The sequence below is a fragment of the Panicum hallii genome, chromosome 2 (genome assembly GCF_002211085.1).
Source record: "Panicum hallii strain FIL2 chromosome 2, PHallii_v3.1, whole genome shotgun sequence".
Classification (NCBI taxonomy): domain Eukaryota; kingdom Viridiplantae; phylum Streptophyta; class Magnoliopsida; order Poales; family Poaceae; genus Panicum; species Panicum hallii.
Window position 1 is genome coordinate 3705873 of NC_038043.1, and position 27922 is coordinate 3733794.

General features: G+C 45.3%; 2 protein-coding genes, 1 long non-coding RNA gene and 1 pseudogene across 5 annotated transcripts in view; all 4 read left to right on the forward strand.

The window, feature by feature from the left end:
* The window catches only part of LOC112880090 (putative disease resistance protein RGA4), a 21068-nt gene extending 15272 nt beyond the window's left edge, over positions 1 to 5796 (forward strand). Inside the window, exons 2-4 of one of the 2 annotated variants that reach the window (XM_025944574.1) lie at positions 2315 to 4793; positions 5113 to 5222; positions 5313 to 5796. In XM_025944574.1, coding sequence (XP_025800359.1) covers positions 2315 to 4793; positions 5113 to 5159 — 2526 coding nt within the window. In that variant the 3' untranslated portion in view covers positions 5160 to 5222; positions 5313 to 5796. Of the gene's footprint in view, positions 1 to 790; positions 4794 to 5112; positions 5223 to 5312 lie in introns of those variants that run through there. The other variant, XM_025944573.1, reaches the window with a different exon arrangement.
* On the forward strand, positions 789 to 27363 carry LOC112880088 (annotated as a pseudogene).
* On the forward strand, positions 12789 to 15343 carry LOC112880094. Of its 2 annotated transcripts, none has more exons than XR_003226233.1 (3): positions 12789 to 14545; positions 14737 to 14872; positions 14960 to 15343. XR_003226233.1 is itself a non-coding variant. In XM_025944580.1 (3 exons), the coding sequence occupies exons 1-2, from the start codon at positions 13065 to 13067 to the stop codon at positions 14832 to 14834; spliced, it is 996 nt and encodes a 331-aa protein (XP_025800365.1). In that variant the 5' UTR covers positions 12789 to 13064; the 3' UTR covers positions 14835 to 14872; positions 14960 to 15343. The 2 variants fall into 2 exon arrangements, 1 of the variants encoding a protein (XP_025800365.1); XM_025944580.1 differs by having other exon boundaries at positions 12789 to 13962.
* Positions 17461 to 18103, forward strand: LOC112880100. Its single transcript, XR_003226239.1, has 2 exons — positions 17461 to 17553; positions 17648 to 18103. It is a non-coding gene; the product is annotated as an uncharacterized LOC112880100 (long non-coding RNA).
* Positions 27364 to 27922: the final 559 nt, after the last annotated feature.

Here is a 27922-nt window from a genome sequence, read left to right on the forward strand (position 1 = left end):
CAATCCCAATCCTAATCTCATGACGTGGATGAGAGAGGGAGATAAAGAGAGAATGTATGCTGGTGGATACGCCACGCGACTGGAGGTTCCTTTTTCTCAGCCTCTGCCCTCTGATATGCTTTGCATTTGGAGTGAAGGAGGTGATATGATCTATGGGCAGGAGCAAAGTAATAGCATTGAGTGGACCTCACGTCTTTTCTTTATCTCACTTCCATGTGATGCCATGACGACCCGACTGGCCTACCCTTTTTCTTTTCTTTTTCTCGTCTTTTCTTGTCCTCTCCTATCCGTATATATTCGTTTCAAATTACAGTCAATTTAGTTTGCATACTATAATTTCTTAGTGGAACTTTCACGTAACCTGCTCAACTTACATCCCTGTCGAAAAATTTCATGGCATGCAATGGAATAAATCACTCCATGCATGATACGTAATGTCTAAAACGTACAGAATTTTGGAAACAGAGGGAGCACTGTGCATCCATTTTTTTTCCAATGCATGGTTGTATGCGTGTTCACTTGTACAGAAAGTGAGCCTGGTGTAAAAAATTCTTGAATCATTTGGTCATTACTTATATTTGTTTCGGTTCAAATCAAAGGTTGAGATTTTTTACGTACTGCAGGAAGAAAATGGTCTCACGTCCCGCTTCATAATTCTGTGAATGATAATGACAGTCGCTACACAAAGTGGACAACTACTGGTGGGCACTGGGGCAGTGTCAGTGTAAGGACAACTCCAGCTGGAAAGGGTACGTCCACCACCCTTTCCTGATATCAGCTCTTGCTACATATTGATTTCTAGCTACTGAAACCAACTATTGCTTGGCTTCACCAGCTAGCTCTCTCCATACCGCATCTGTGTTTCCTTGTGTTGTGTTTTGGAGCTCCAGGCGTAGCCATGGCTGAGGTACTGGCCACCATCATGGTGGTCGAGCCGCTGGTGTCCATGGTGAAGGGGAAGGCCTCCAGCTACCTCCTGGACCAGTACAAGGTGATGGAGGGCATGGAGGAGCAACACAGGCTCCTCAAGCGCAAGCTGCCGGCCATCCTGGACGTCATCACCGACGCCCAGGAGCAGGCAGCAGCCACCGACGCCGAGGAGAGAGAAGGGGCGAAAGTTTGGCTAAAGGATGTTCGGAAGGTTGCCTACCAGGCGAATGATGTCCTCGACGAGTTCAACTACGAGGCGCTGCGCTGCAAAGCCGAGAAGGAGGGCCACAACCTCGGCATAGATGTAATAAAGCTCTTCCCTACTCACAACCGTATTGTTTTCCGTCACAGGATGGCAAACAAGCTCCGCGTGATCTTGAAAGAAATTGAAGTCCTCGTCGCCGAGATGCCTGCAATTAGTTTCAAATTCAAACCAAGGCAGCCAGAGCCCACAAATTACTTAAGGTATTATAATTCTGATATCGTCGACCCTGGGAACATTGCCAAAGAATCAAGAGCCCGAGAGAAGAAGGATGTTGTTGATAGATTACTTGCCCAAGCTAGCAGCTCGGATCTCACGGTCCTTCCCATCGTCGGAATGGGAGGGTTGGGCAAGACCACCTTAGCGCAGCTCATTTACAATGACCCTGAAATCAAGAAGCATTTCCAGTTGCGGCTTTGGGTGTGTGTCTCTGATAACTTTGAGGTGGATTTCTTGGCTGATAGAATACTGAAAGAGAATGGTTGTAAACCAACTGGTTGCTCAGCATTGGAGAAGCTTCAAAATGCAGTGAGTGGGAAGAGGTACCTACTCGTATTGGATGATGTATGGAACCGTGATGAGCACAAGTGGGAAAGGCTTAAGTCCTACCTCCAGCATGGTGGCAGCGGTAGCTCAGTGCTGACAACAACTCGTGATGAAGCAGTTGCTAAACTAATGATGGGTAAAACTGAAGGAGCCTATAAACTTGAAAGCTTGGGTGCATACTTCATAGAGAAAATTTTCAAGACACGAGCATTCAGTTCAAAAGAAGAGGAGTGGCCTGGTGAACTAGTTAAAATGGTCGGACAAGTTGCCAAGAGATGTGCTGGCTCTCCTTTGGCTGCTACAGCATTGGGCTCTGTACTGCGTACCAAGACCACCGAGGAAGAATGGAAGTCTGTATTAAGAAGAAGCTCGATTTGGGATGAGGAAAATAAAATTTTACCAGTACTTAAATCGAGTTACAATTGCTTGCCATCATATATGCGGCAATGCTTTGCTTTCTGTGCTATGTTTCCCAAGGATTATGAGATTGATGTGCAAAGTCTAATCCACCTATGGATGGCCAATGGTTTTATCCCAGAGCAACCAGGAGTGTGTCCTGAAACCATTGGAGAAAAAATTTTCAATGAGCTGAAGTCGAGGTCATTTTATCAGGATCTGAAGAGTGTCCCATTTGAACAAAAATATGATACTTTTGGACGGATCAAGTATACGTATTGTTCTAAAATTACTTGTAAGATCCACGACCTTATGCATGATGTTGCAGAATCTTCTATGGTTAAAGAATGTGCCGCAATAGCTACACACCCGAGCCAAAGTGAGTATGCTCTTCATTCTGCTCGTCATTTGTATTTATCAGTGCGTCAACCAGAAAATCTTCTGAATGCTTCCGTAGAGAAAGAATCTCCAGCTTTCCAAACATTGATATGTGATGGATATGTAAAAGAAGATTTGAAGATCTTATCAAAATACAACTCTATCAGAGCTTTAAAGATCAAACGAGGTTCATTCCTGAGGCCAAAATATCTTCATCACCTGAGGTATCTTGATCTCTCAGAAAGTGACATTGAAGCACTCCCTGAAGACATTAGCATCCTATATCATCTACAAACACTGGACCTTTCTTATTGTGGTGATCTTCAGCGACTTCCAAAGAAACTGAAGTATTTGACTTCCCTCCGTCACCTCTATACTCACGGATGTAGAAAGTTGAAAAGCATGCCCGGAGGGCTCGGACACCTCACTTCCCTACAGACACTTACATGCTTTGTAGCAGGTACCGACTCCAGTTGCAGTAATGTGAGAGAGCTGCAGGATTTGGACCTCGGTGGTAGACTAGAGCTAAGACAGCTTGAAAATGTCACAGGAGCAAATGGTGCGCAAGCGGCAGGTCTTGGAAACAAGAAAAAATTGACTGAACTGGAGTTAAGATGGACTGATGGTGATCAGGAAGCACAAAATAATAATCACGAAGAGGTGGTGGAAGGTCTCAAACCTCATGATGGGCTGAAGGTCCTGAGGATATATTCCTGTGGGAGCAGTACTTTTCCAACGTGGATGGATATGTTGAATGGCATGGTGGAGCTTAAGTTATCTGGTTGCAAAAAGCTCGAGAAGCTTCCTGCACTCTGGCAATTACCAGCTCTGGAAATTCTTCACCTGAAAGGATTGGAAAGTTTACATTGTTTGTGTAGCGGCGCTGCTACAGCCGTCACATTTCAGAAACTGAAGGTGCTTACCTTGGTTGAGATGCCAAAATTTGAGGCATGGCTGGACACAGATGTGGTACAAGGAGAAGGGCCAATATTTCCCGAGGTTGAGGAGCTGGAGATCCGCGCGTGTGGAAGTTTGACTGCACTACCAAAAGCAGCATCGGTGATTACGGAATCGTCTGGCGGAGTTGACACTAAGTTCCGCTCCGCATTTCCAGCATTGAGGAACATGACGTTAAGATATTTGAATATGTTTGATAGATGGGAGGCAGCCGAAGGAACTCCAGGAGAAGAGGTAACATTTCCTCTGCTGGAGGACTTGGAAATTATTGCCTGCCCGAAGTTGACTGGTCTCCCTGAAACACCCAGGCTAGGTAAATTAGCCATAGAAGGAGGTGGTCAACAAATATCCCTGCAGGCAGCTAGCAGATGCATTCCTTCGCTGTCCAGTCTGCGTCTGGATGTGTCACCCGATGACACGGAAACAACATTGCTGCATGTCAAGCAGAAATGGGATCATGAACTCCCCCTGGCAGCTATGAGGCTAACTAGGTGCGACCTTTTGTTCTCCTCCCACCCAGATGCACTAGCGTTGTGGACATGTTTTGCACGGCTTGTAGATTTGACAATTTTGAATTGCGACGCTCTTGTCTACTGGCCAGAAAACGTGTTCCAGGTCCTGGTATCCCTAAGGAGGTTATCGATTTGGAGCTGCAGCAAACTGACAGGACACACACAAGCTTCTGACAGGCAATCTGCTCCAGAACGGGGTGGACTCCCGCCACGTCTGGAATCTCTACAGATAAGTGGTTGCACATCTTTGGTGGAGGTCCCAAACCTGCCGGCATCTCTCAAGACATTAGAAATTGCTGTATGCGGTGATAATATCAAGTTCATCATATTCGGTCAGCATGAGTATACAGAGTTGTACAACGGTAGTGAGGCCACGGCGTCTACAGCTGTACTGAAGCTATCATCAGCAGACAACCATCGCTCCCTTCCATGCCTAGAATCTCTAAGTATACAGAGTTGCGATCGTTTGTCAGAGGTTGCCAATCTTCCTCCGTCTATCAAGACCTTGGACATTTTTGGCTGCGGCAACCTTCAATCCCTATTAGGAAAGCTAGATGTCGTCCAAAAATTAAATATTACCTCATGTAGACGGTTGGAGTCACTGGAATCTTGCGTAGGAGAGCTCCGATCTCTGGAAGAACTCAGGCTTCTTCATTGCAGAAGCCTGGTGTCCTTACCGGATGGGCCTCAAGCATACTCATCTCTTAGAGTTCTTCAGATTCAAGATTGTGATGGTATAAAGTTGCTTCCGCGGAGCCTACGGAGCCGTTTGGATTGCCTCGAGGAGAAACATCTAGATGCCCGTTACGAAGGTAATCTCCAGTTTCCAGCTTGTTTCTTTTAACAAAATAATCAGGAGCTCAATTGATGTTGTATAAAACGCAACTCTCCACTTAAAAGATTCTGTTAGTTATTACAAGATGTGGTATGATTTAGTGATAAAAACTTTGTGAGCGTGGTGTTTAGAACCTCTAGCCAACCGTTGATGATATATACATTGTATCGAGAACAATGCACAACTAATTCCTGTATTTATTTGCACTTTCTCCTGTATATGTACTTTCTAATTTCTTGTTGATTTGAATGCATAAATTCTAACATCATCTATATGATCACGGCCTGATCTGCCAGAAACGACTTGGAAACGTGCAATTAGGACGCTGGCGTGCTCGAAATAGCAGATTGAGGACCTAATAAAGAAAGTTACCATCAGTTTTTCTTTTTGAGGGGATATCACCAAGGTTTGTAATATTAGTGTTCTTCATGATTGATTTCAAATGATTGTATCTTCTAATAATGCTGACTCCCTATGAGGTGTGACTTCCTTGTAGGATCGTTATTACCAGACCTGTGACCGTGGTAGAAGGTATAACATACATTTACTGAAGATAATCTCCAGTGAACTCCATCGGAAGTCCAAGATTTTAAGCAGCAAACAAGTCCCAGAACGCAAGCTGAAGAATTTAGCACATGGAGCTCCGTACTCGAGTCCTTTATCCTTCTGCAAGCTGAAGTCCTTTATTTTGAGCAGAAAAACAAGTCCCAGAGTTCAATCCGAAGAATTATAGAATACCGAGCTCCATGATCCAGCTTTTTATCCTTCTCTTTTCTTTTGAACTGTGACGTGTTTGAATTCGTGCCTGCTCCAGCACAAGCGAAACACAGCTAGGGCTTCCATTTCGTGATGTGCTTTTTCTACATGACTGCAGAAGATAATTGCCAAATCAATAGTCGAACATGTTCATGTTGTTGTTCGACAGGCTGTTGTTTAAGCTGCTGCTTGATATGCACTGAAAGTGCTGAACTTTGTCCCAATTCCATGTTATGTGGGTACCTAATACTGAACGGTGTTCAGGGTGATCCTGCAAGGCTTTGGATAGCACGGTCTTGTGCTGTTGTGCACAGGTACCGTTTGTCAAGCTCTGTTTTCTCCTGGCAATGCTGCAATGGAAATATTGAATTGAAAAGAATGGTGACTGCAATGGATACACGAGAAATTATCGTACTGTAAGACAAAGCAGAAGGCAAGTGCCCAAACAAAAATTACTTTCCATAGCCATAGTTAGCACTTGGCAGCTGCCATATGCTCTGTATGGGCTGGGCCACAGACATGAGAAGTAGCAGACTAGCCGCAGTAGGGGAGTAAAATGCACCGCCGGCCCTTGAAGTTGGCTCTAGCCGCAGTAGGGGAGTAAAATGCACCGCCGGCCCTTGAACTTAGCTCGAGGTGTCACCCTGGTTCCCAACTTTCAAAATACACATTTAAATCTTTAAACTTACTACTTACTAATTTACTAATTGTATCGCGTGAGATCCAAATCACAGTTGTTGAGGCATTTTACTATGCAGCAGGGGATTGGACAGAACGGAGACACGAGCTCCCCTGCCTCCGAACCCAGCTCCTCTGAACCTCCTTGCTTCCTGCCTACCGGCTACCTCCTCTGGTTGTGTTGAAACTATCGAGCACACGAGCTCAACAGTTGGTTCTCATGGACAAATCGAGAGCCACGGACGAGGAGCTCGCCATCGATGTGAACACTGACAAGTCCGCCTCCTTCCCCTTCCTCCAAAATCCGGAAGCCATGGCTGTCGCAGTGCTGACCTTCTCGTCCCGCCCGCCGCCGCTCCGGCTCGTCGTCGAGCGCCCGTGCGCTGCCCCGCGGACCCGCCTCGCCTCCCGCCGCGACCCGCGACCCCGGTGGAGCGGCGCGGCCCGCGCCAGGGGAATGCGGCGCTCGGCCGCATCGAGCAGCACCGCGTTCCCCTGGCCTCGTCTACTTCGCCGGCGAGGACAGGGTGTACTCCATTGACCTCTTCTACCAGCTCCGCAGCGTAAGGTAAATCGACAGGGACATCCCAACCCTCATGATTTTTCCTTTTTTTCCCCCTCTCTCTTCCGCCCAATGATGCTGCAATTCTCACATGTTTGCATATATTCGTTTGAAATCACAGTCAATTTAATTCGCATTCCATAATTCCTTAATGGAAAATCTCTGGTAACCTGCTTAGCTTACGTCCCTGTCGAAAATTTTCATATAGCATGTAATGGAATAATCGGTCAGTTAAGGTGACTAGTACAGCCTGTCGGCATTAATTCTTCTGTACAAAATTACAGTCAATTTAATTCGCATTCCATAGTTCCTTTTCTGAATTGATAAAACAAATGAAGGGATGAGTTGTTACAATACCGGCTCCTATCCACCATGAATGACGAGGTTTGGCTCTTGCCTTAAATTTCGTCTCAAAATAGGCACCCTAATAAATCAGCACGTGATACAACAATGTCTAAAACATCTAGATTTTTGTATTATTGCTGCTTATGGCTGCAACATGGATGCATCTTCGAGCTATCATTGTCATGCCTTAATCTTTATATGCTGGTTACCATTGCAATTTATAAGTCAAGCACGTGTCTGGATTTTTGAAATCATGGGGAGTACTGTGGATCCAGTTTTTTTCGATGATTGTATGACTTTTCGCTTGGTGCTTTAAAATTTTCTTTAATTATTTGTGGTCACTATTCATATTTCTTTCTATTCAAATCGAGGGTGAGAATTTTATGTAGATTGAATGAAATTTCCTCCTCGACTTTGTCGCCGTCCTCTTCCTGCTCGTGCACCACCACGCTGCTCCAGGATGTGGGGTCATGTACCCATGACCTCGCCTCCCACCACGACGTGCCCGACACGCCTGATGGAGCTATGCGGCCTACCCCAGAGGAACGCCGCGCTTGACCGCATCCCCGGCCCCGCCCCCATCTACTTCGCCAAAAAGGACAACGTGTACTCCCTTGACCTCTTCTACCAGCTCCTCATGAATTTTCTTTCCTTTTCCCCCAAGGATGCTATAATTCTCACAATTTTGCATATATTCGTTTGAAATTACAGTCAATTTAGTTTGCATACTATAGTTCCTTGTAGAAAAATTTCAGGTAACCTGCTTAACTTACATCCCTGTCGAAAAATTTCATAGTTGGAATGGAATAATCGGCCAGTTTTGTTGATTAGTCCAGCCTGTCTGCATTCTCTACTTATTAGCGCTGCTAGTGACATTAAACCAGCACCGCGTGCCCATTCGTCTCCTGCGTGTGGCCCGTCGTCTACAAGTCCTTCACAGCTCGCCAGCGTATTTGACAAGCAAATAGCAATAGATAACCACTGTATTAAATATGGGCAAGATCGGAAATAGGCACACTAATAAATCACTCCATGATACGTACGCGAGATAATGTCTAAAACATCCAGAATTTCAGAAAAAAGAGGGAGCACTGTGGATCCATTTTTTTTCCAATGCATGGTTGTATGCGTGTTTACTTGCACAGAAAGTGAGCTTGGTGTAAAAAAAATCTTCAATCATTTGGTCATTATTTATATTTGTTTCGGTTCTAATCAAAGGTTGAGACTTTTTACCATGTAAGCAAAATGATTGGAGGAGCCCTAATAGCATCCCCAAATAGAGCTGACATAGCTAGATGAGGAAGAATATTTTTCTGACGTCATGACGTCATGATGATTGATTTCAATGATTCTAGCTCCTAATGCTAAGCTGCTAACTCCCTATGACGTGTCACTTCCTTGTAGGATCGTTACTACCAGACCTGCAAATGATGGACTATTGTGACCATGGTAGAATGTATAACATGCACTTTCTGAAGATAATCTCCAGTGAACTCAAGCGGAAGTCCAAGATTTTAAGCAGGAAACAAGTCCCGGATTGCAAGCTGAAGAATTTAGCGTATAGAGCTCCATGCTCCAGTCCTTTATTTATCCTTGTTGAAGCTGAAGTCCTTGAATTCTGAGCAGAAGACAAGCCCCAAACTGCAAGCTGAAGAATTTGTAGCATTTGGAGCTCCGTGCTCCAGCTTTCTATCCTTTTTTTTTTCTTTTGAACTATGATGTGTTTGAGTTCGTTTCTGCTCCAGCACCAGGGAAGCGGAGCTACCACTTTCATTTCATGATGTGTTTCTTTACATAACCGCAGATGATACTTGCCATAGAATCGAACAGTCCAGCATACTCATGTGTTTCGTTGTTTAAGCTGCTGCTTGAAATGCACGGGAATTGCTGAACTTTATCCCATGTTATGTGGGCACCCGACACTGAATGGTGTGCAGCGCGATCCTTGTGCAGAGGTCTCCTTGTTAAGGCCTGTTTGTTCAAAACTACATCTTGCAGCAACATTTCTCCTGTTAGTATTGTCAAACCAAGCAGAGGGTAAGTGTTCATAGAAAATTACTTTAGCACTGCACCTCATAAGCCATCCTCTGCTCTGTACGGCCACGAGACATGAGAAGCAGGCAAGCAGCAAAGCACGGGATGGAAGGGGCAGAACAGAGACACGAACTCCTCTGCCTCTGAACCCAGCTCCTCTGCATCTCCTTGCTGGCCGCTGTTGGGGATCGCCACCCAAGAGGAGGCCTCGCGGAAGGTTACGTCGAAGCTTTCGGACATTACAAAAGTATTTCACGTACAGAAAGTGAGCTTGGTGTAAAAAATCTTGAATCATTTGGTCATTATTTATATTTTTTTCGGTTCTAATCAAAGGTTGAGATTTTTTATGTGCGTCAAGAAGAAAATGGTGTCACGTCCCGCTTCATAATGATTTATTATTGGAATTTTGAATGATAATTGGGATTTGTTATAGGAAAAAGCGGTGGGCAGTGGACTACTGGGCTGTGTCAGCTTGACAGGAGAACAGAGTGTTAGGACAGTTGCAGGGTACTCCAGCTGGAAGGTGAATCGTCCACCATCCCGTACAAATAGCAGTTTCTAGCTTCTGAAACCAATTATTGCCTGGCTTCACTCTCTCCATACCGCATCTGTGTCTACTTGTGTTGTGATTTGGAGCTCCAGGCGTAGCCATGGCTGAGGTACTGGCCACCATGGTGGTCGGGCCACTGGTGTCCATGGTGAAGGAGAAGGCCTCCAGCTACCTCCTGGACCAGTACAAGGTGATGGAGGGCATGGACAAGCAGCACGAGGTCCTCAAGCGCAAGTTGTTGCACATCATGGACGTCATGATCGACGCCGAGGAACAGGCAGCAGCCAAGAGAGAAGGAGCGAAAGCTTGGCTGGAGAAGGTCCGGAAGGTGACCTACCAAGCGAATGATGTCCTCGATGAGTTCAAGTACGAGGCGCTGCGCCGCAAAGCCAAGGAGGAGGGCCGCTACAAGGACCTCAGCATGGATGTAATAAAGCTCTTCCCTACTCACAACCGTATTGTTTTCCGTTACAGGATGGCAAACAAGCTCCGTATGATCTTGCAAGAAATTGATGACCTCATCAAAGAGATGAATGGCTTTAGGTTCATGTTCAAACCAGGGTCACCAGAGCCCATAAATTACTTGAGGCAGAATAATTCTGTTATCGTCGACCCTGTGAACATTGCCAAAGAATCAAGAGCCCGAGAGATGAAGGATGTTGTTGATAGATTACTTGCTCAAGCTAGCAGCTCGGATCCCACTGTCATTCCCGTCGTCGGAATGGGAGGGTTGGGCAAGACCACCTTAGCGCAGCTCATTTACAATGACCCTGAAATCAAGAAGCATTTCCAGTTGCGGCTTTGGGTGTGCGTCTCTGATAACTTTGAGGTGGATTCCGTGGCTGATAGAATACTGAAAGAGAATGGTTGTAAACCAACTGGTTGCTCAGCATTGGAGAAGCTTCAAAATGCAGTGAGTGGGAAGAGGTACCTACTCGTATCGGATGATGTATGGAACCGTGATGAGCACAAGTGGGAAAGGCTTAAGTCCTACCTTCAGCATGGTGGCAGCGGTAGCTCAGTGCTGACAACAACTCGTGATGAAGCTGTTGCTAAACTAATGATGGGTAAAACTGAAGGAGCCTATAAACTTGAAAGCTTGGGTGCATACTTCATAGAGAAAATTATCAAGACAAGAGCATTCAGTTCAAAAGAAGAGGAGTGGCCTGGTGAACTAGTTAAAATGGTCCGACAAGTTGCCAAGAGATGTGCTGGCTCTCCTTTGGCTGCTACAGCATTGGGCGTACCAAGACCACCGAGGAAGAATGGAAGTCTGTATTAAGAAGAAGCTCGATTTGTGATGAGGAAAATAAAATTTTACCAGTACTCAAGCTCAGTTACAATGGCTTGCCATCACATATGATGCAGTGCTTTGCTTTCTGTGCTATGTTTCCAAAGGATTATGAGATTGATGTGGAAATGCTGATCCAATTGTGGATGGCTAATGGTTTTATCCTAGAGAAACAAGGAGAACGTCCTGAAATTACTGGTAAAAATATTTTCGTTGAGTTGGCAGCAAGATCTTTTTTTCAAGATGTGAAGGGAATCCCATTTCAGTTCAATCATACCGAGGTCTCCAGAATTACTTGTAAGATCCATGACCTTATGCATGATGTTACAATGGATTCTATGGGAAACGAGTGCGCTACTATAGCTACAAAACTGAGTAAAAGTGAGGACTTTCCATATTCCGCTTGTCATTTATTTCTGTCAGTTAATAGAGCAGAAACTATTCTGAATGCTTCCCTAGCAAAGGGGTCTCCAACTTTCCAAACACTGATTTTTGGGGGAAAGAAACCTGGAAGAGGTTTTCAAAAGTTATCGAATTGCAGTTCTGTGAGAGCATTAAAGGTCCAGCAAAGTTCATTCCTAAGGCTGAAATATCTTCATCACCTGAGGTATCTTGATCTCTCAAAAAGTGATATTGAAGCACTTCCTGAAGACATTAGCATCCTATATCATCTGCAAACACTGGACCTTTCTAATTGTGCTGATCTTCAGCGACTTCCAAAGGAACTGAAGTATTTGACTTCCCTCCGTCACCTCTACACTCACGGATGTAGAAAGTTGAAAAGCATGCCCGGAGGGCTCGGACACCTCACTTCCCTACAGACACTTGCATGCTTTATAGCAGATACTGACTCCGGTTGCAGTAATGTGAGAGAGCTGCAGGATTTGGACCTCGGTGGTAGACTAGAGCTAAGACAGCTCGAAAATGTCACAGGAGCAAATGGTGCGCAAGCAGCAGGTCTTGGAAACAAGAAAAAATTAACTAAACTGGAGTTAATATGGACTGATGGTGATCAGGAAGCACAAAATAATAATCACGAAGAGGTGGTGGAAGGTCTCAAACCTCATGATGGGCTGAAGGTCCTAGGGATATATTCCTGTGGGAGCAGTACTTTTCCAACGTGGATGGATATTTTGAATGGCATGGTGGAGCTTAAGTTATCTGGTTGCAAAAAGCTCGAGAAGCTTCCTGCACTCTGGCAGTTACCAGCTCTGGAAATTCTTCACCTAAAAGGATTGGAAAGTTTACATTGTTTGTGCAGCGGCGCTACAACAGCCGTCATATTTCAGAAACTGAAGGTGCTTACCTTGGTTGAGATGCCAAACGTTGAGGCATGGCTGGACACAGATGTGGTACAAGGAGAAGAGACGATATTTCCCAAGGTTGAGAAGCTGGAGATTCATGAGTGTGGAAGTTTGACTGCACTACCAAAAGCAGCATCAGTGATTACGGAATCGTCTGGCGGAGTTGACACTAAGCGCCGCTCCGCATTTCCAGCATTGAGGAACAGGACGTTATTTTCTTTGAATATGTTTGATAGATGGGAGGTAGTCGAAGGAACTCTAGTAGAAGGGGTAACATTTCCTCGGCTCGAGGAACTGTACATCTTGTCTTGTGCAAGCCTGGCTACACTACCGATAGGGTCATTATTGGTTGAACAATCATTTGGAGGAGCTGAAACCGTGTGTTGTCGCTCTGCATTTCCAGCACTACGGAAACTAGAGTTATCTGGTTTGTCGGCCCTTGAGTGATGGGGAGCCGTCGAAGGAACTCCAGGAGAAAAGGTAACATTTCCTCTGCTGGAGGAGTTGAAAATTAATGTCTGCCCGAAGTTGACTGATCTACCTGAAGCACCGAAGCTAAGTGAATTAGCCATCAGTGCGCGTGGACATGGTCAACAAATATCCCTGCAGGCAGCTAGCAGATGCATTCCTTCACTGTCCAGGCTGCGTCTGGATGTGTCTCCCGATGACACGGAAACAATATTGCTGCATGTCAGCAGAAATGCAATCAAGAACTCCCCCTGGCAGCTATGATGTTAACTAGGTGCGACCTTTTGTTTTCCTCCCACTCAAATGCACTAGCGTTGTGGACATGTTTTGCACGGCTAGTAGATCTTAGAATTTGGGATTGCGATGCTCTTGTCTACTGGCCAGAAAACGTGTTCCAGGTCCTGGTATCCCTAAGGAGGTTATCGATTTGGAGTTGCAGCAAACTGACAGTACACACACAAGCTTCTGACGGGCAATCTGCTCCAGAACGGGGTGGACTCCTGCCACGTCTGGAATCTCTATGGATAAATGGTTGCACATCTTTGGTATTGGTCCCCAACCTGCCGGCATCTCTCAAGACATTACATATTGCTAGCTGTAGTGATAATATCAAGTCCATCATATTCGGTCAGCATGAGTATGTGACGCTGGTGGGTGGAGAAGGTGTCGTACAGCCGGACACGTCATCATTAATTCCAGGGTCTTGCGGTAGTGAGGCCACGGCGTCTACAGCTGTACTGAAGCTGTCATCAGCAGCCAACCATCGCTCCCTTCCATGCCTAGAATCTCTAAGTATATGGAGATGCGATTGTTTGTCAGAGGTTGCCAATCTTCCTTCGTCTATCAAGATCTTGGACATTTATAGCTGCGGCAATCTACAATCCCTATCAGGAAAGCTAGATGTCGTCCAAAAATTAAATATTATTTCATGTAGTCGGTTGGAATCACTGGAATCTTGGATAGGAGAGCTGTGGTCGCTGGAAGTACTCATGCTTTATGGTTGCAAAAGCCTGGTATCCTTACTGGATGGGCCTCAAGCATACTCATCTCTTAGAGTTCTTCAGATTCAAGATTGTGATGGTATAAAGTCATTTCCGCCGGGCCTTCAGAGCTGTTTGGATTGCCTCGAGGTGAAACATATAGATGCCTGTTACGAAGGTAATATCCAGTTCCTTGTTTCTTTTAACAAAATGATCAGGAGCTCAATTGGTGTTGTCTGAAACGCAACTCTCCACTTAAACATTCTGTTAGTTATTACAAGATATGGTACAGCGGTAGGCTTCAGTGATAAAAACTTTGCGAGTGTGGTGTTTAAAACCTAAAGGCAAACATTGATGATATATACATTATATCGAGGACAATGCACCAGTAATACCTATATTTATGTGCACTTGTTTCACCTAAATCCATTAACTGCCGGATGTTGCACATTAGGGGCATGTAAACAGGTACACCTGGATCAACAAGTTTAGGCACCAATCTATCTCTTTTTGGGTCCGTACAGAGGAATTGAACTGTAAGATGATCTTTGCTGTTCAGTTTGTTACCTTGGTGGTAATTGTTAATTCGGATAGTGTAAAATCAATCATCTTACAGTTTGTTTCTTTGCAAAGTCACTAGCTCCATTCCTTGTTGTTAAAATCAGAATTCTCTCATGCGATTTTATGATGACTTTACAATCTTTGTTCCTTGGGTTGATTCTATGATTCTATTCAGTGGAGTCTACGATAAATCCTAGCAGGTATGATCCTACGATTTGCGATCCTACCATTGGCTCCATTGGATATAAGTGTAGTTTTGTTTACATGGTTTTTGTCTCTTTACATAATACTTTCCTTTTATTTTTTTTTTTTTTTCTTTTATATTCTTTATTTTTATATCTATTTCTGATTTATTTTCTGATTCATCTATCATTACGGCCTCATCTGCCAGAACCAAAGACTCTGATACGTGCAATCAGGAGGCTGGTCGACAAGGCTGCGACGAGATTGTTCCCGTGTTCCTATGACGAGGAGAGTGACAGTGATTGAAATAGCAGATCAAGGGCTTGATGAAAGTTATCACCAAGGTTTGTAATACTAGTGTTCTCGATGATTGACTTCAAATGATACTAACTCCTAATGCTGACTCCCTATGAGGTGTGACTTCCTTGTAGGATCGTTGTTACCAGACCTGCAAATGATGGATTATTGTAACCGTGGTAGAATATATTACCTACACTTTCTGAAGATAATCTCCAGTGAAGTCAAGTCCAAGTCCTTGATTTTGAGCAGAAACAAGTCATAGACTGCAAGCTGAAGAATTTGTAGCATTTAGAGCTCCATGCTCCAGTTTGTTATCCTTCATTTTCTTTTCTTTTGAACTATGATGAGCTTGAGTTCAGTGTCTGCTCCAGCACAAGCGAAACACAGCTAGCACTTTCTTTTCATACACCGCTGAAGATACTCATGTTGTTGTACATCAAGCCGTTGTTTAAGTGCTGCTTGAAATGCACTTAAATTGCTAAATATCCCATGTTATGTGCGTATCTGATGCTGAATGGTGTGCAGGGTGATTCTGTGCAGAGGTCTCGTTGTTAAGCAGCAAAGCAGGGGATGGAAGGAACAGAACAGAGAGACACGAACTCCTCTGCCTCTGAACCCAGCTCCTCTGTATCTCCTTGCTTGCGGCCTACTGGCAACCTCTGATCTAAATTCTCCCCGAATTCTCCTCTGGCTGCGTCCAAACTATCAAGCACGCGAGCTCAAGAGTTGGTTCTCGTAGTAGTCAAATCGAGAGCCACGGACATCATCAACAACCTCGTCGGCGCCTCCAGCACCGCGACGCTGCAGCACTGCCACGCCGCCTGCAGGGTGTTCGGCGCTGGTCCTCACCCAGGAGTCAGAACCCCCAGCGCGTCTTCCACGCCTTCCTCGACCTCTACTCTGCCGCAGGATGCGCCCACGACGGTCTCCGTTGCAGTTTCAAGCACGCCGGCCGGCCCATCCAGCGGCACCAACCACTAACCGCCCAAACGAGAAAACCCTACCTCCAATAGATAACCACTGTATTAAATATGGGCAAGATCGGAAATAGGCACACTAATGCATGGTTGTATGCGTGTTCACTTGAACAGAAAGTGTGCTTGGTAATCTCCAGTTTCCTTGTTTCCTTTAACGAAATGATCAGAAGCCCAATTGGTGTTGTCCAAAATGCAACTCTCCACTTAAACATTCTGTTAGTTATTACAAGATGGGATATGATTTAGTGATAAAAATTTTACGAGCACGGTGTTCAGAACCTCTAGCTGTCCATTGGTAATACATACTCCTACATTATCTTCACCACTAATACCTTTAGTATATTTATATGGACTTGTGTCACCTAAATCCGTTAACTTTGGGATATTACATATTCGGGTATCTAAACACGTAAGTTTAGGCACCAGCATCCTGCACTTACTATAGTCATCCTTTAACTCCTTCTATATCTCTTTTTCTTGTTGTCCCTACAAAGGAATTTAAATATAAGATGATCTTTGCTGTTCACTTTTTTGACTATGGTTGTAACTTCTAATTCGGATAGTGTAAAATCAATCATCTTCCTCTAGTCATAAATTAAATTAAGCATCATCTTCCTCTAGTCATAAATTAAATTAAGCATTCCATCACAGAATTAATGCGGCCAGATGGTATTAGTTTTTATCCAATCGCCTTGGTGAATTAACTTTTCCCACGGTGCTTTGAACTGATACTATATGATAGTACAGTACTCTGTGATTAATTTCCCTTTTAGCGTCTGATTCGGATCAGCTTACATTTAGAGAACCAATTAAAGCGGCATTTGTTCTGACGTTACTCTGCAAATTCACTAGCTTCATTGCATATAGTTTGAGTAAGTGTAGTTTTCTTTACTTTCCTTTTGCCTTTTTACATGAACAATAATTTCCTTTAAAACTTTTACTATTGAATACCATAGTGTATTCTTCTTTATATATACTACCTCCGTCCCAAATAACAATTCATTTTGACTTTTCTTGATACATATATTTTTCTATGCACCGATATGTACACTATGTCTAGATACATATAAAAAACTATGTATCTAAAAAAATGAAAACGAATTGAAATTTGGAACGGAGGAGTACTGTCAGTGTTTTTCCGCCACGCCCACCGAGGCCCCCGAGGCGGTGAGTTTGTAGGTAGGGTGTCGCCGAGATCAGGATCTAAAGGTTCAAGGAACACAAAGTTTAGATAGGTTCGGGCCGCCGAAAGCATAATACCCTATGTCCTGTGTGTTTTGTATTGCCTTAAGTGTTGATCAGGGTGATCTCTTGCATGAGGTACAAGTTGTCCCTCATGGTCCTGTTCGAGGAGGGTCCCTGTCCCGTCTTATATAGTCCGAGGGGACAGAGTTGCATAGAAATCCTAGTCAGATACGAGCTTAGAAGTCCTACCCGAGTACTTTTCGGGTAGTTTCTGACTGTTTCCAACTAGTTCTACTACGGTATGAGTAGTTACAACAGATGTAGAGTGTGTACCATATTCTATCCTCTATCCTAGGATATGTACGCTGTGTACACAGTCCTTTGGGTTTGGGTCCGGATCTGATAAGTACTTTCTAAATTTCGTGTTGAATTATATGCATAAATTCTAATATCATCTATGATCATGGCTTGATCTACCAGAACCAAAGACCCGAAAATGGGCAACGAGGAGCCCGGTGTGCTTGAAATAGAAGATTGAGGACCCGATGAAAGTTGTCACCAAGGTTTGTAACATTAGTGCTCTTGATGATTGATTTCAATGATTCTAGCTCCTAATGCTAAGCTGCTAACTCCCTATGACGTGTCACTTCCTTGTAGGATTGTTATTACCAGACCTGCAAATGATGGACTATTGTGACCATGGTAGAATGTATAACGTGCACTTTCTGAAGATAATCTCCAGTGAACTCAAGCGGAAGTCCAAGATTTTAAGCAGAAAACAAGTCCCGGATCGCAAGCTGAAGAATTTAGCATATAGAGCTCCATGCTCCAGTCCTTTATTTATCCTTGTTGAAGCTGAAGTCCTTGAATTCTGAGCAGAAGACAAGCCCCAGACTGCAAGCCGAAGAATTTGTAGCATTTGGAGCTCCGTGCTCCAGCTTTCTATCCTTTTTTTTTTCTTTTGAACTATGATGTGTTTGAGTTCGTTTCTGCTCCAGCACCAGGGAAGCGGAGCTAGCACTTTCATTTCATGATGTGTTTCTTTACATAACCGCAGATGATACTTGCCATAGAATCGAACAGTCCAGCATACTCATGTGTTTCGTTGTTTAAGCTGCTGCTTGAAATGCACGGGAATTGCTGAACTTTATCCCATGTTATGTGGGTACCCCACACTGAATAGTGTGCAGGGCGATCCTTGTGCAGAGGTCTCCTTGTTAAGGCCTGTTTGTTCAAAACTACATCTTGCAGCAACATTTTTCCTGTTAGTATTGTCAAACCAAGCAGAGGGTAAGTGTTCATAGAAAATTACTTTAGCACTGCACCTCATAAGCCATCCTCGGCTTTGTACGGCAACGAGACATGAGAAGCAGGCAAGCAGCAAAGCAAGGGATGGAAGGAGCAGAACAGAGACACGAACTCCTCTGCCTCTGAACCAGCTCCTCCGCATCTCCTTGCTGGCCGCTGTTTGGGGATCACCACTCAAGAGGAGGCCTCGCCGAAGGTTACGTCGAAGCTTTCGGGTATTACAAAAGGTATTCCACGGTTCTGTTAATTTGATTTGCAGGGTGACGGTCGATTTCAGTCAGTGACGGTCAATTTCACTGATGGTCGAAGGTTTGCGCCTAGCCGAATGAGCGAAGGTTGCACCGTGAGCTTCGTGCTAGGATGAACCACTTGCCTAGGCTTGTAATCAGCACGCTGGAGATTAAGACCGACCTCCGGATGATGAAGGAATAGGTTGTACAATCTTTGACGCTAAGATCCAGGGCGGAGGAGCGAAGGTTACCTGGACCCTTCACCGTCACATGTGTAGCATGATCATCTTGCAGTGAATAATTTGTACACGCAAACGTCCGGAAATGACCTAGGAACTGGAATATCCGAATATCCGACAGATATTCCGGGTAGGTAGAACTGTTTAACGAAGGTAGGGGTATAAATACCCCCGTCTTTTATTGTAACCGAGATGATTTTTGAAGATTTTTGAGAGTGCATATAAGGTTATTCCATTAATTTAGAATATTATTTTTCTTTTTTTATCTGGAAAAAATATCCTTCGGATCCTAACAGATACGCCCACTGTGTTCTCAGCTCGACAAAAATCTACATGGCACCATCAAAGAAAAAAACCATGAACTCCGGGATAATCGTTAAGCCTGAGCCAACGGTACCAGGTACTAGCCGTCCAAATGAGGAAATTCTACCTCCAATACAAGGCTAAACTCCTTCGGAGCAAAAACCGAGACCCTCAAAGATGCTTACGCAACGAAAACCAATAGCATCAAGTTCTTCTCAGTTGTCGCAAGACTTAACGGGTGGCCAGCCATGCTACTAAATCCTAAGCTGCGTGCATACAGGGACAGGGAGTCAGGGACCCACCGTCCTGCTCCGGTGTCCGCCACTGAGGAGCCGTCCAGTGTCGGGGTCCCTCACTGCCGAGCCGCGTGCTGCTGCACGTCCACTTGTCTCCTTGACTTTTCACGTCCGTTCACCTGTCCACCAGGGATGGATATAACGAGCCGGCTCGGATCGGCTCGGTATCCCAATCACCTAGCTTGGCTCGGTTCGGCTCTCGGTCCAGCACGCGCTCCAGAACAATATTCGGCAGAGCTTGCTCGTGCTCCTCGTCCTCCATGCGCATTGCGCCTGCTCGTGCTCCTCGTCCTCCATGGCTTCATGAAGACTCAGCGGCCCTCCCCGTGGCCGTGCGCCGCTCGGAGGAGGCTCGAAGGGACCGAGCGCCGGGCGGGAGAGGTGCTACCGCCTGCTGCTGCAGGGGGCCAGTGATCGTCCCTAGCGTCGCCTCCCTGTTGCCTAGATGGCGAGGCAGCGCGAGTCGAGGGAGGGGGAGGGTGTCATGATGGGAATTGAGGGGAGGGGCATCGCGACTCGCGAGGAACTAGGGGAGGGGCGACGAGAATGGGGAGGCCGGAAAGGGGACGAGCATCGCGTTGCGACTCGCGAGGAACTGGAGGAGGGCCGGCTCCAACCAGGTCAAGTCTAGGGTTGAGGAGTTCAATAGTCAGATGAGTTTATTGGGCTCTATGTCAGGCTGGTGGCCTGCTGGTGCGTTCGGCTCGTTAAGCTCGTGAGCCAGCTCGAGGTGGCTCGTTATACGTACTAACAAGTATAATATTCTGCTCGGCTCATTAGTAAATTACACCGAGCGAAGCCACTGCAAGCCGCGAGCTAACGAGTTACGAGCATTTTGTCCAGCCCTGGTTCATCAAGCTTCAATCGAAGGAGAAAACATGATAAGATAGGTAGGATGAGGCTAGTGGCATCCGGAGGTCTGCATGGAGATGCTCATGATGAGTAGGCAGCGGTGGTGTTCGCTTGTATCTAGCCATAAAATGTTTCTTCTTTTCTACTGACTTGGCGTATAAGGCCACCTCCAATGGTTAAGCTAGTACACTAGCTCTAAATTTGTCCACCTCATACAAAAAATAGCAAAACGATTACCTTTCCATTAGTTTATTTTATAGCATGTTTTTCAAAGCATCTTAGGTCTCACGGTCTTTCTCATTAATAAATCATTAATAAAGTGAGCTGCCCACGTTTGCTCTACGAGCTAGCTCTTCAAGAACACATAGTACTCTCTCCTCACCTTCTCTTTCTTCCATGTAAGCAAAATGATTGGAGGAGCCCATCCCCAAATAGAGCTGACATAGCTAGATGAGGAAGAATATTTTTCTGACGTCATGACGTGGATGAGAGAGGGAGATAATAGAGAATGTATGCTGGCGGCTACGCCACGCGACTGGAGGTTCCTTTTTCTTTCTGTAGCTTGATCCTGCAAAAAAAAAAATTTCGAGTTGCCATTATTAGTGAGATTGTTTGCCGGTCGGCGCCCGTAGTTTTTCCCCTTCGTGTTGGAGGGGTTTTCCACGTTAAACCCGTGTCTTCTCTGTGTTTGATCTATTTTGTGTCGTATTCGGTTTCTAACATCATTTTCCACTTTTTTATTTAGGAAAAATATCTTTCGGATCCCAACAGATATGCCCACTGTGTTCTCCGCTCGACAACAACCTACGATGGCACCACCAAAGAAGAAGACTGTGAACTCCGGGACAATTGCTGAGCCTGCACCAGCGGCACCAAGCACTAGCCGCCCAAACAACGAAAACCCTACCTCCGATACAATGCTAAACTCCTCCGGAGCAAAAACCGAGACCCTCAAAGATACTTATGCGACGAAAACCAATAGCATCAAGTTCTTCTCAGTTGTCGCAAGACTTAACGGGTGGCCAGCCATGCTACTAAATCCTAATCTGCGTGCATACAGGGACAGGGTGTCAGGGACCCACCGTCCTGCTGCCTGGTCCGCCACTGAGGAGCCGTCCAGTGTCGGGGTCCCTCACTGCCGAGCCGTCTGCTGCTGCACGTCCACTTGTCTCCTTGACTTTTCACGTCCGTTCACCTGTCCACCAGGCTCGGTATCCCAATCCCAATCCTAATCTCATGACGTGGATGAGAGAGGGAGATAAAGAGAGAATGTATGCTGGTGGATACGCCACGCGACTGGAGGTTCCTTTTTCTCAGCCTCTGCCCTCTGATATGCTTTGCATTTGGAGTGAAGGAGGTGATATGATCTATGGGTAGGAGAAAAGTAATAGCACTGAGTGGACCTCACGTCTTTTCTTTATCTCACTTCCATGTGATGCCATGACGACCCGACTGGCCTACCCTTTTTCTTTTCTTTTTCTCGTCTTTTCTTGTCCTCTCCTATCCGTATATATTCGTTTCAAATTACAGTCAATTTAGTTTGCATACTATAATTTCTTAGTGGAACTTTCACGTAACCTGCTCAACTTACATCCCTGTCGAAAAATTTCATAGCATGCAATGGAATAAATCACTCCATGCATGATACTTAATGTCTAAAACGTACAGAATTTTGGAAACAGATGGAGCACTGTGGATCCATTTTTTTCCAATGCATGGTTGTATGCGTGTTCACTTGTACAGAAAGTGAGCTTGGTGTAAAAAATTCTTGAATCATTTGGTCATTATTTATATTTGTTTCGGTTCAAATCAAAGGTTGAGATTTTTTACGTGCTGCAGGAAGAAAATGGTCTCACGTCCCGCTTCATAATTCTGTGAATGATAATGACAGTCGCTACACAAAGTGGACAACTACTGGTGGGCACTGGGACAGTGTCAGAGTGTTAGGACAGGTGCAGGGTACTCCAGCTGGAAGGGTACGTCCACCACCCCTTCCTGATATCAGCTCTTGCTACATATTGATTTCTAGCTACTGAAACCAACTATTGCTTGGCTTCACCAGCTAGCTCTCTCCATACTGCATCTGTGTTTCCTTGTGTTGTGTTTTGGAGCTCCAGGCGTAGCCATGGCTGAGGTACTGGCCACCATGGTGGTCGGGCCGCTGGTGTCCATGGTGAAGGAGAAGGCCTCCAGCTACCTCCTGGACCAGTACAAGGTGATGGAGGGCATGGAGGAGCAGCACAAGCTCCTCAAGCGCAAGCTGCCGGCCATCCTGGACGTCATCACCGACGCCGAGGAGCAGGCAGCAGCCAAGAGAGAAGGGGCGAAAGTTTGGCTAGAGGAGGTTCGGAAGGTTGCCTACCAGGCGAATGATGTCCTCGACGAGTTCAAGTACGAGGCGCTGCGCCGCAAAGCCAAGATGGAGGGCCACAACAAGGACCTCGGCATAGATGTAATAAAGCTCTTCCCTACTCACAACCGTATTATTTTCCGTCACAGGATGACAAACAAGCTCCGCGTAATCTTGAAAGAAATTGATGTCCTCGTCGCCGAGATGAATGCATTTAGGTTCAAATTCAAACCAGGGCAGCCAGAGCCCACAAATTACTTGAGGCAGTATAATTCTAATATCATCGACCCAACAAGCATCGCCAGCGAATCGAGAGCTGATGAGAAGGAGGCAGTTGTTTCTACATTGCTTGCTCAAGTCGGCAATGAGAATCTCACGGTCCATCCAATTGTCGGTATGGGAGGGTTGGGCAAGACCACCTTAGCACAACTCATTTACAATGACCCTAAAATTCAGAAGCATTTCGAGTTGCGGCTTTGGGTGTGTGTCTCTGATAACTTTGAGGTGGATTCCCTGGCTGATAGAATACTGAAAGAGAATGGTTGTAATCTAAGTGGAAGTTCAGCACTGGAGAAGCTTCAAAACGTAGTGAGTGGAAAGAGGTACCTCCTCGTACTGGATGATGTCTGGAACCGTGATGAGCATAAGTGGGGAAGGCTAAAGTCCTACCTTCAACATGGTGGCAAAGGTAGCTCACTGCTGACAACAACCCGTGATGACAAAGTTGCTCAGCTAATGGGTACAACAGAAGTAAAAAATCTCAAAAGCTTAGATGAAACCCACATAAAGAATATTATTGAAACAAAAGCATTCGGTTCAAAACAAGTAGAGCAAAGGCCTCCTGAACTAGTTGCCATGGTTGGTGATGTAGCTAAGAGATGTTCTGGCTCTCCTTTGGCTGCTACAGCTTTGGGCTCTGTACTGCGTACCAAGACCAGCAAGCAAGAATGGGATGCTGTACTAAATAGAAGCACAATTTGTGATGAGGAAAATGGAATTTTACCAGTACTTAAATTGAGTTACAATTGCTTGCCATCATATATGCGGCAATGCTTTGCTTTCTGTGCTATGTTTCCCAAGGATTATGAGATTGATGTGCAAAGTCTAATCCACCTATGGATGGCCAATGGTTTTATCCCAGAGCAACCAGGAGTGTGTCCTGAAACCATTGGAGAAAAAATTTTCAATGAGCTGAAGTCGAGGTCATTTTATCAGGATTTGAAGAGTGTCCCATTTGAACAAAAATATGATAGCTTTGGATGGATGAAGTATATATATTGTTCTAAAATTACTTGTAAGATCCACGACCTTATGCATGATGTTGCAGAATCTTCTATGGGAAAAGAATGTGCCGCAATAGCTACAAACCCGAGCCAAAGTGAGTATGCTCTTCATTGTGCTCGTCATTTGTATTTATCAGTGCGTCAACCAGAAAATCTTCTGAATGCTTCCGTAGAGAAAGGATCTCCAGCTTATCAAACATTGATATGTGATGGATATATAAAAGAAGATTTGAAGATCTTATCAAAATACAACTCTATCAGAGCTTTAAAGATCAACCGAGGTTCATTCCTAAGGCCGAAATATCTTCATCACCTAAGGTATCTTGATCTCTCAGAAAGTGGTATCGAAGCACTTCCTGAAGACATTAGCATCCTATATCATCTGCAAACACTGAAACTTTTTTACTGTCGTAAGCTTGAGCGACTTCCAAAGGAACTGAAGTATTTGACTTCCCTCCGTCACCTCTACACTCACGGATGCCCAAAGTTGAAAAGCATGCCCGGAGGGCTCAGACACCTCACTTCCCTACAGACACTTACATGCTTTGTAGCAGGTACCGACTCCGGTTGCAGTAATGTGAGAGAGCTGCAGGATTTGGACCTCGGTGGTAGACTAGAGCTAAGCCAGCTCGAAAATGTCACAGGAGCAAATGGTGCGCAAGCAGCAGGTCTTGGAAACAAGAAAAAATTGACTGAACTGGAGTTAAGATGGACTGATGGTGATCGGGAAGCACAAAATAATAATCACAAAGAGGTGGTGGAAGGTCTCAAACCTCATGATGGGCTGAAGGTCCTGAGGATATATTCCTGTGGGAGCAGTACTTTTCCAACGTGGATGGATATGCTGAATGGTATGGTGGAGCTTGAGTTATCTGGTTGCAAAAAGCTCGAGAATCTTCCTGCACTCTGGCAGTTACCAGCTCTGGAAATTCTTCACCTGACAGGAATGGAGAGTTTACATTGTTTGTGCAGCGGCGCTACTACAGCCGTCACATTTCTGAAACTGAAGGTGCTTTTCTTGTTTAAGATGCCAAAATTTGAGGCATGGCTGGACACAGATGTGGTGCAAGGAGAAGGACTGATATTTCCCAAGGTTGAGGAGCTGGTGATCCGCGAGTGTGGAAGTTTGACTGCATTACCAAAAGCAGCATCGGTGATTACGGAATCATCTGGCGGAGTTGATACTAAGTGCCGCTCCGCATTTCCAGCATTGAGGAAATTGACGTTAAGATCTTTGAATATGTTTGACAGATGGGAGGCAGTCGAAGGAACTCCAGGAGACGGGGTAACATTTCCTCGGCTCGAGCAACTGTACATCTTGTCTTGTGCAAGCCTGGCTACACTACCGAAAGGGTCATTATTGGTTGAACAATCATTTGGCGGAGCTGAAACTGTGTGCCGCCGCTCTGCATTTCCAGCACTGAGGAAGCTATGCTTACTTGCTGTGTCGGTTCTTGAGAGATGGGGAGCCGTCGCAGGAACTCCAGGAGAGGAGGTAACATTTCCTATGCTGGAGGACATGGTAATTTATGGCTGCCCGAAGTTGACTGGTCTCCCTGAAACACCCAAGCTAGGTAAATTAGCCATAGAAGGACAAGGTCACCAAATATCCCTGCAGGCAGCTAGCAGATGCATTCCTTCACTGTCCAGTCTGCGTCTGGATGTGTCACCCGATGACACGGAAACAACATTGCTGCATGTCAAGCAGAAATGGGATCATGAACTCCCCCTGGCAGCTATGACGCTAAATAGGTCCGACCTTTTGTTCTCCTCCCACCCAGGTGCACTAGCGTTGTGGACATGTTTTGCACGGCTTGTAGATTTGACAATTAGGTATTGCAACGCTCTTGTCTACTGGCCAGAAAACGTGTTCCATGCCCTGGTATCCCTAAGGAGGTTATCGATTGAGAGTTGCAGCAAACTGACAGGACACACACAAGCTTCTGACGGGCAATCTGCTCCAGAACGGGCTGGACTCCTGCCATGTCTGGAATCTCTACGGATAACTGGTTGCACATCTTTGGTATTTGTCCCCAACCTGCCGGCATCTCTCAAGAAATTAGGTATTGCTTTCTGCAGTGATAATATCAAGTCCATCATATTCGGTCAGCATGATTATGTGATGCCGGTGGGTGGAGAAGGTGTCGTACAGCCGGACACGTCATCATTAATTCCAGGGTCCAGCGGTAGTGAGGCCACGACGTCTACAGCTGTACTGAAGCTGTCATCAGCAGCCAACCATCTCTCCTTTCCATGCCTAGAATCTCTAAGTATATGGAGCTGCGATCATTTGTCAGAGGTTGCCAATCTTCCTCCGTCTATCAAGATCTTGTACATTTCGGACTGCGGCAACCTTCAATCCCTATCAGGAAAGCTAGATGTCGTCCAAATATTACATATTACCTCATGTAGTCGGTTGGAGTCACTGGAATCTTGGTTAGGAGAGCTCCGATCTCTAGAAGAACTCAAGCTTCTTCGTTGCAGAACCCTGGTGTCCTTACCGGATGGGCTTCAAGCATACTCATCTCTTAGATATCTTAAGATTCAAGATTGTGATGGTATAAAGTTGCTTCCGCGGAGCCTACGGAGCCGTTTGGATTGCCTCGAGGAGAAACATCTAGATGCCCGTTACGAAGGTAATCTCCAGTTTCCAGCTTGTTTCTTTTAACAAAATGATCAGGAGCTCAATTGGTGTTGTATAAAACACAACTCCCCACTTAAAAGATTCTGTTAGTTATTACAAGATGCGGTATGATTTAGTGATAAAAACTTTGTGAGCATGGTGTTTAGAACCTCTAGCCAATCGTTGATGATATATACATTATATCGAGAACAATGCACAACTAATTCCTATATTTATTTGCACTTTCTCCTGTATATGTACTTTCTAATTTCTTGTTGATTTGAATGCGTAAATTCTAACATCATCTATATGATCAGGGCCTGATCTGCCAAAAACGACTTGGAAACATGCAATCAGGACGCTGGCGTGCTCGAAATAGCAGATTGAGGACCTAATAAAGAAAGTTACCATCAAGTTTTTTTTTGAGGGGATATCACCAAGGTTTGTAATATTAGTGTTCTTGATGATTGATTTCAAATGATTGTATCTCCTAATAATGCTGACTCCCTATGAGGTGTGACATCCTTGTAGGATCGTTGTTACCAGACCTGCAAATGATGGATTATTGTGACCGTGGTAGAATATATTACCTACACTTTCTGAAGATAATCTCCAGTGACGTCAAGTCCAAGTCCTTGATTTTGAGCAGAAACAAGTCATAGACTGCAAGCTGAAGAATTTGTAGCATTTAGAGCTCCATGCTCCAGTTTGTTATCCTTCATTTTCTTTTCTTTTGAACTATGATGAGTTTGAGTTCAGTGTCTGCTCCAGCACAAGCGAAACACAGCTAGCACTTTCTTTTCATACACCGCTGAAGATACTCATGTTGTTGTACGTCAAGCCGTTGTTTAAGCTGCTGCTTGAAATGCGCTCAAATTGCTAAATATCCCATGTCATTTGCGTATCTGATGCTGAATGGTGTGCAGGGTGATTCTGTGCAGAGGTCTCGTTGTTAAGCAGCAAAGCAGGGGATGGAAGGAACAGAACAGAGAGACACGAACTCCTCTGCCTCTGAACCCAGCTCCTCTGTATCTCCTTGCTTGCGGCCTACTGGCAACCTCTGATCTAAATTCTCCCCGAATTCTCCTCTGGCTGCGTCCAAACTATCAAGCACGCGAGCTCAAGAGTTGGTTCTCGTAGTAGTCAAATCGAGAGCCACGGACATCATCAACAACCTCGTCGGCGCCTCCAGCACCGCGACGCTGCAGCACTGCCACGCCGCCTGCAGGGTGTTCGGCGCTGGTCCTCACCCAGGAGTCAGAACCCCCAGCGCGTCTTCCACGCCTTCCTCGACCTCTACTCTGCCGCAGGATGCGCCCACGACGGTCTCCGTTGCAGTTTCAAGCACGCCGGCCGGCCCATCCAGCGGCGCTCAGACGGTGCTCGACGAAATGACACTGGCGCCAAAAAACAATGTTCAGTTGAGCTAACGTTGAGTTCAAGCGAGT

Excerpts from the sequence above, each read along its gene's own strand:
- LOC112880094 (XM_025944580.1), top strand. The coding sequence starts at position 13,065 with ATGATGTTAACTAGGTGCGACCTTTTGTTTTCCTCCCACTCAAATGCA. Across the intron at positions 13,963-14,736 it reads TATAGATGCCTGTTACGAAG|AACCAAAGACTCTGATACGT; the intron begins GTAATATCCAGT and ends CTCATCTGCCAG.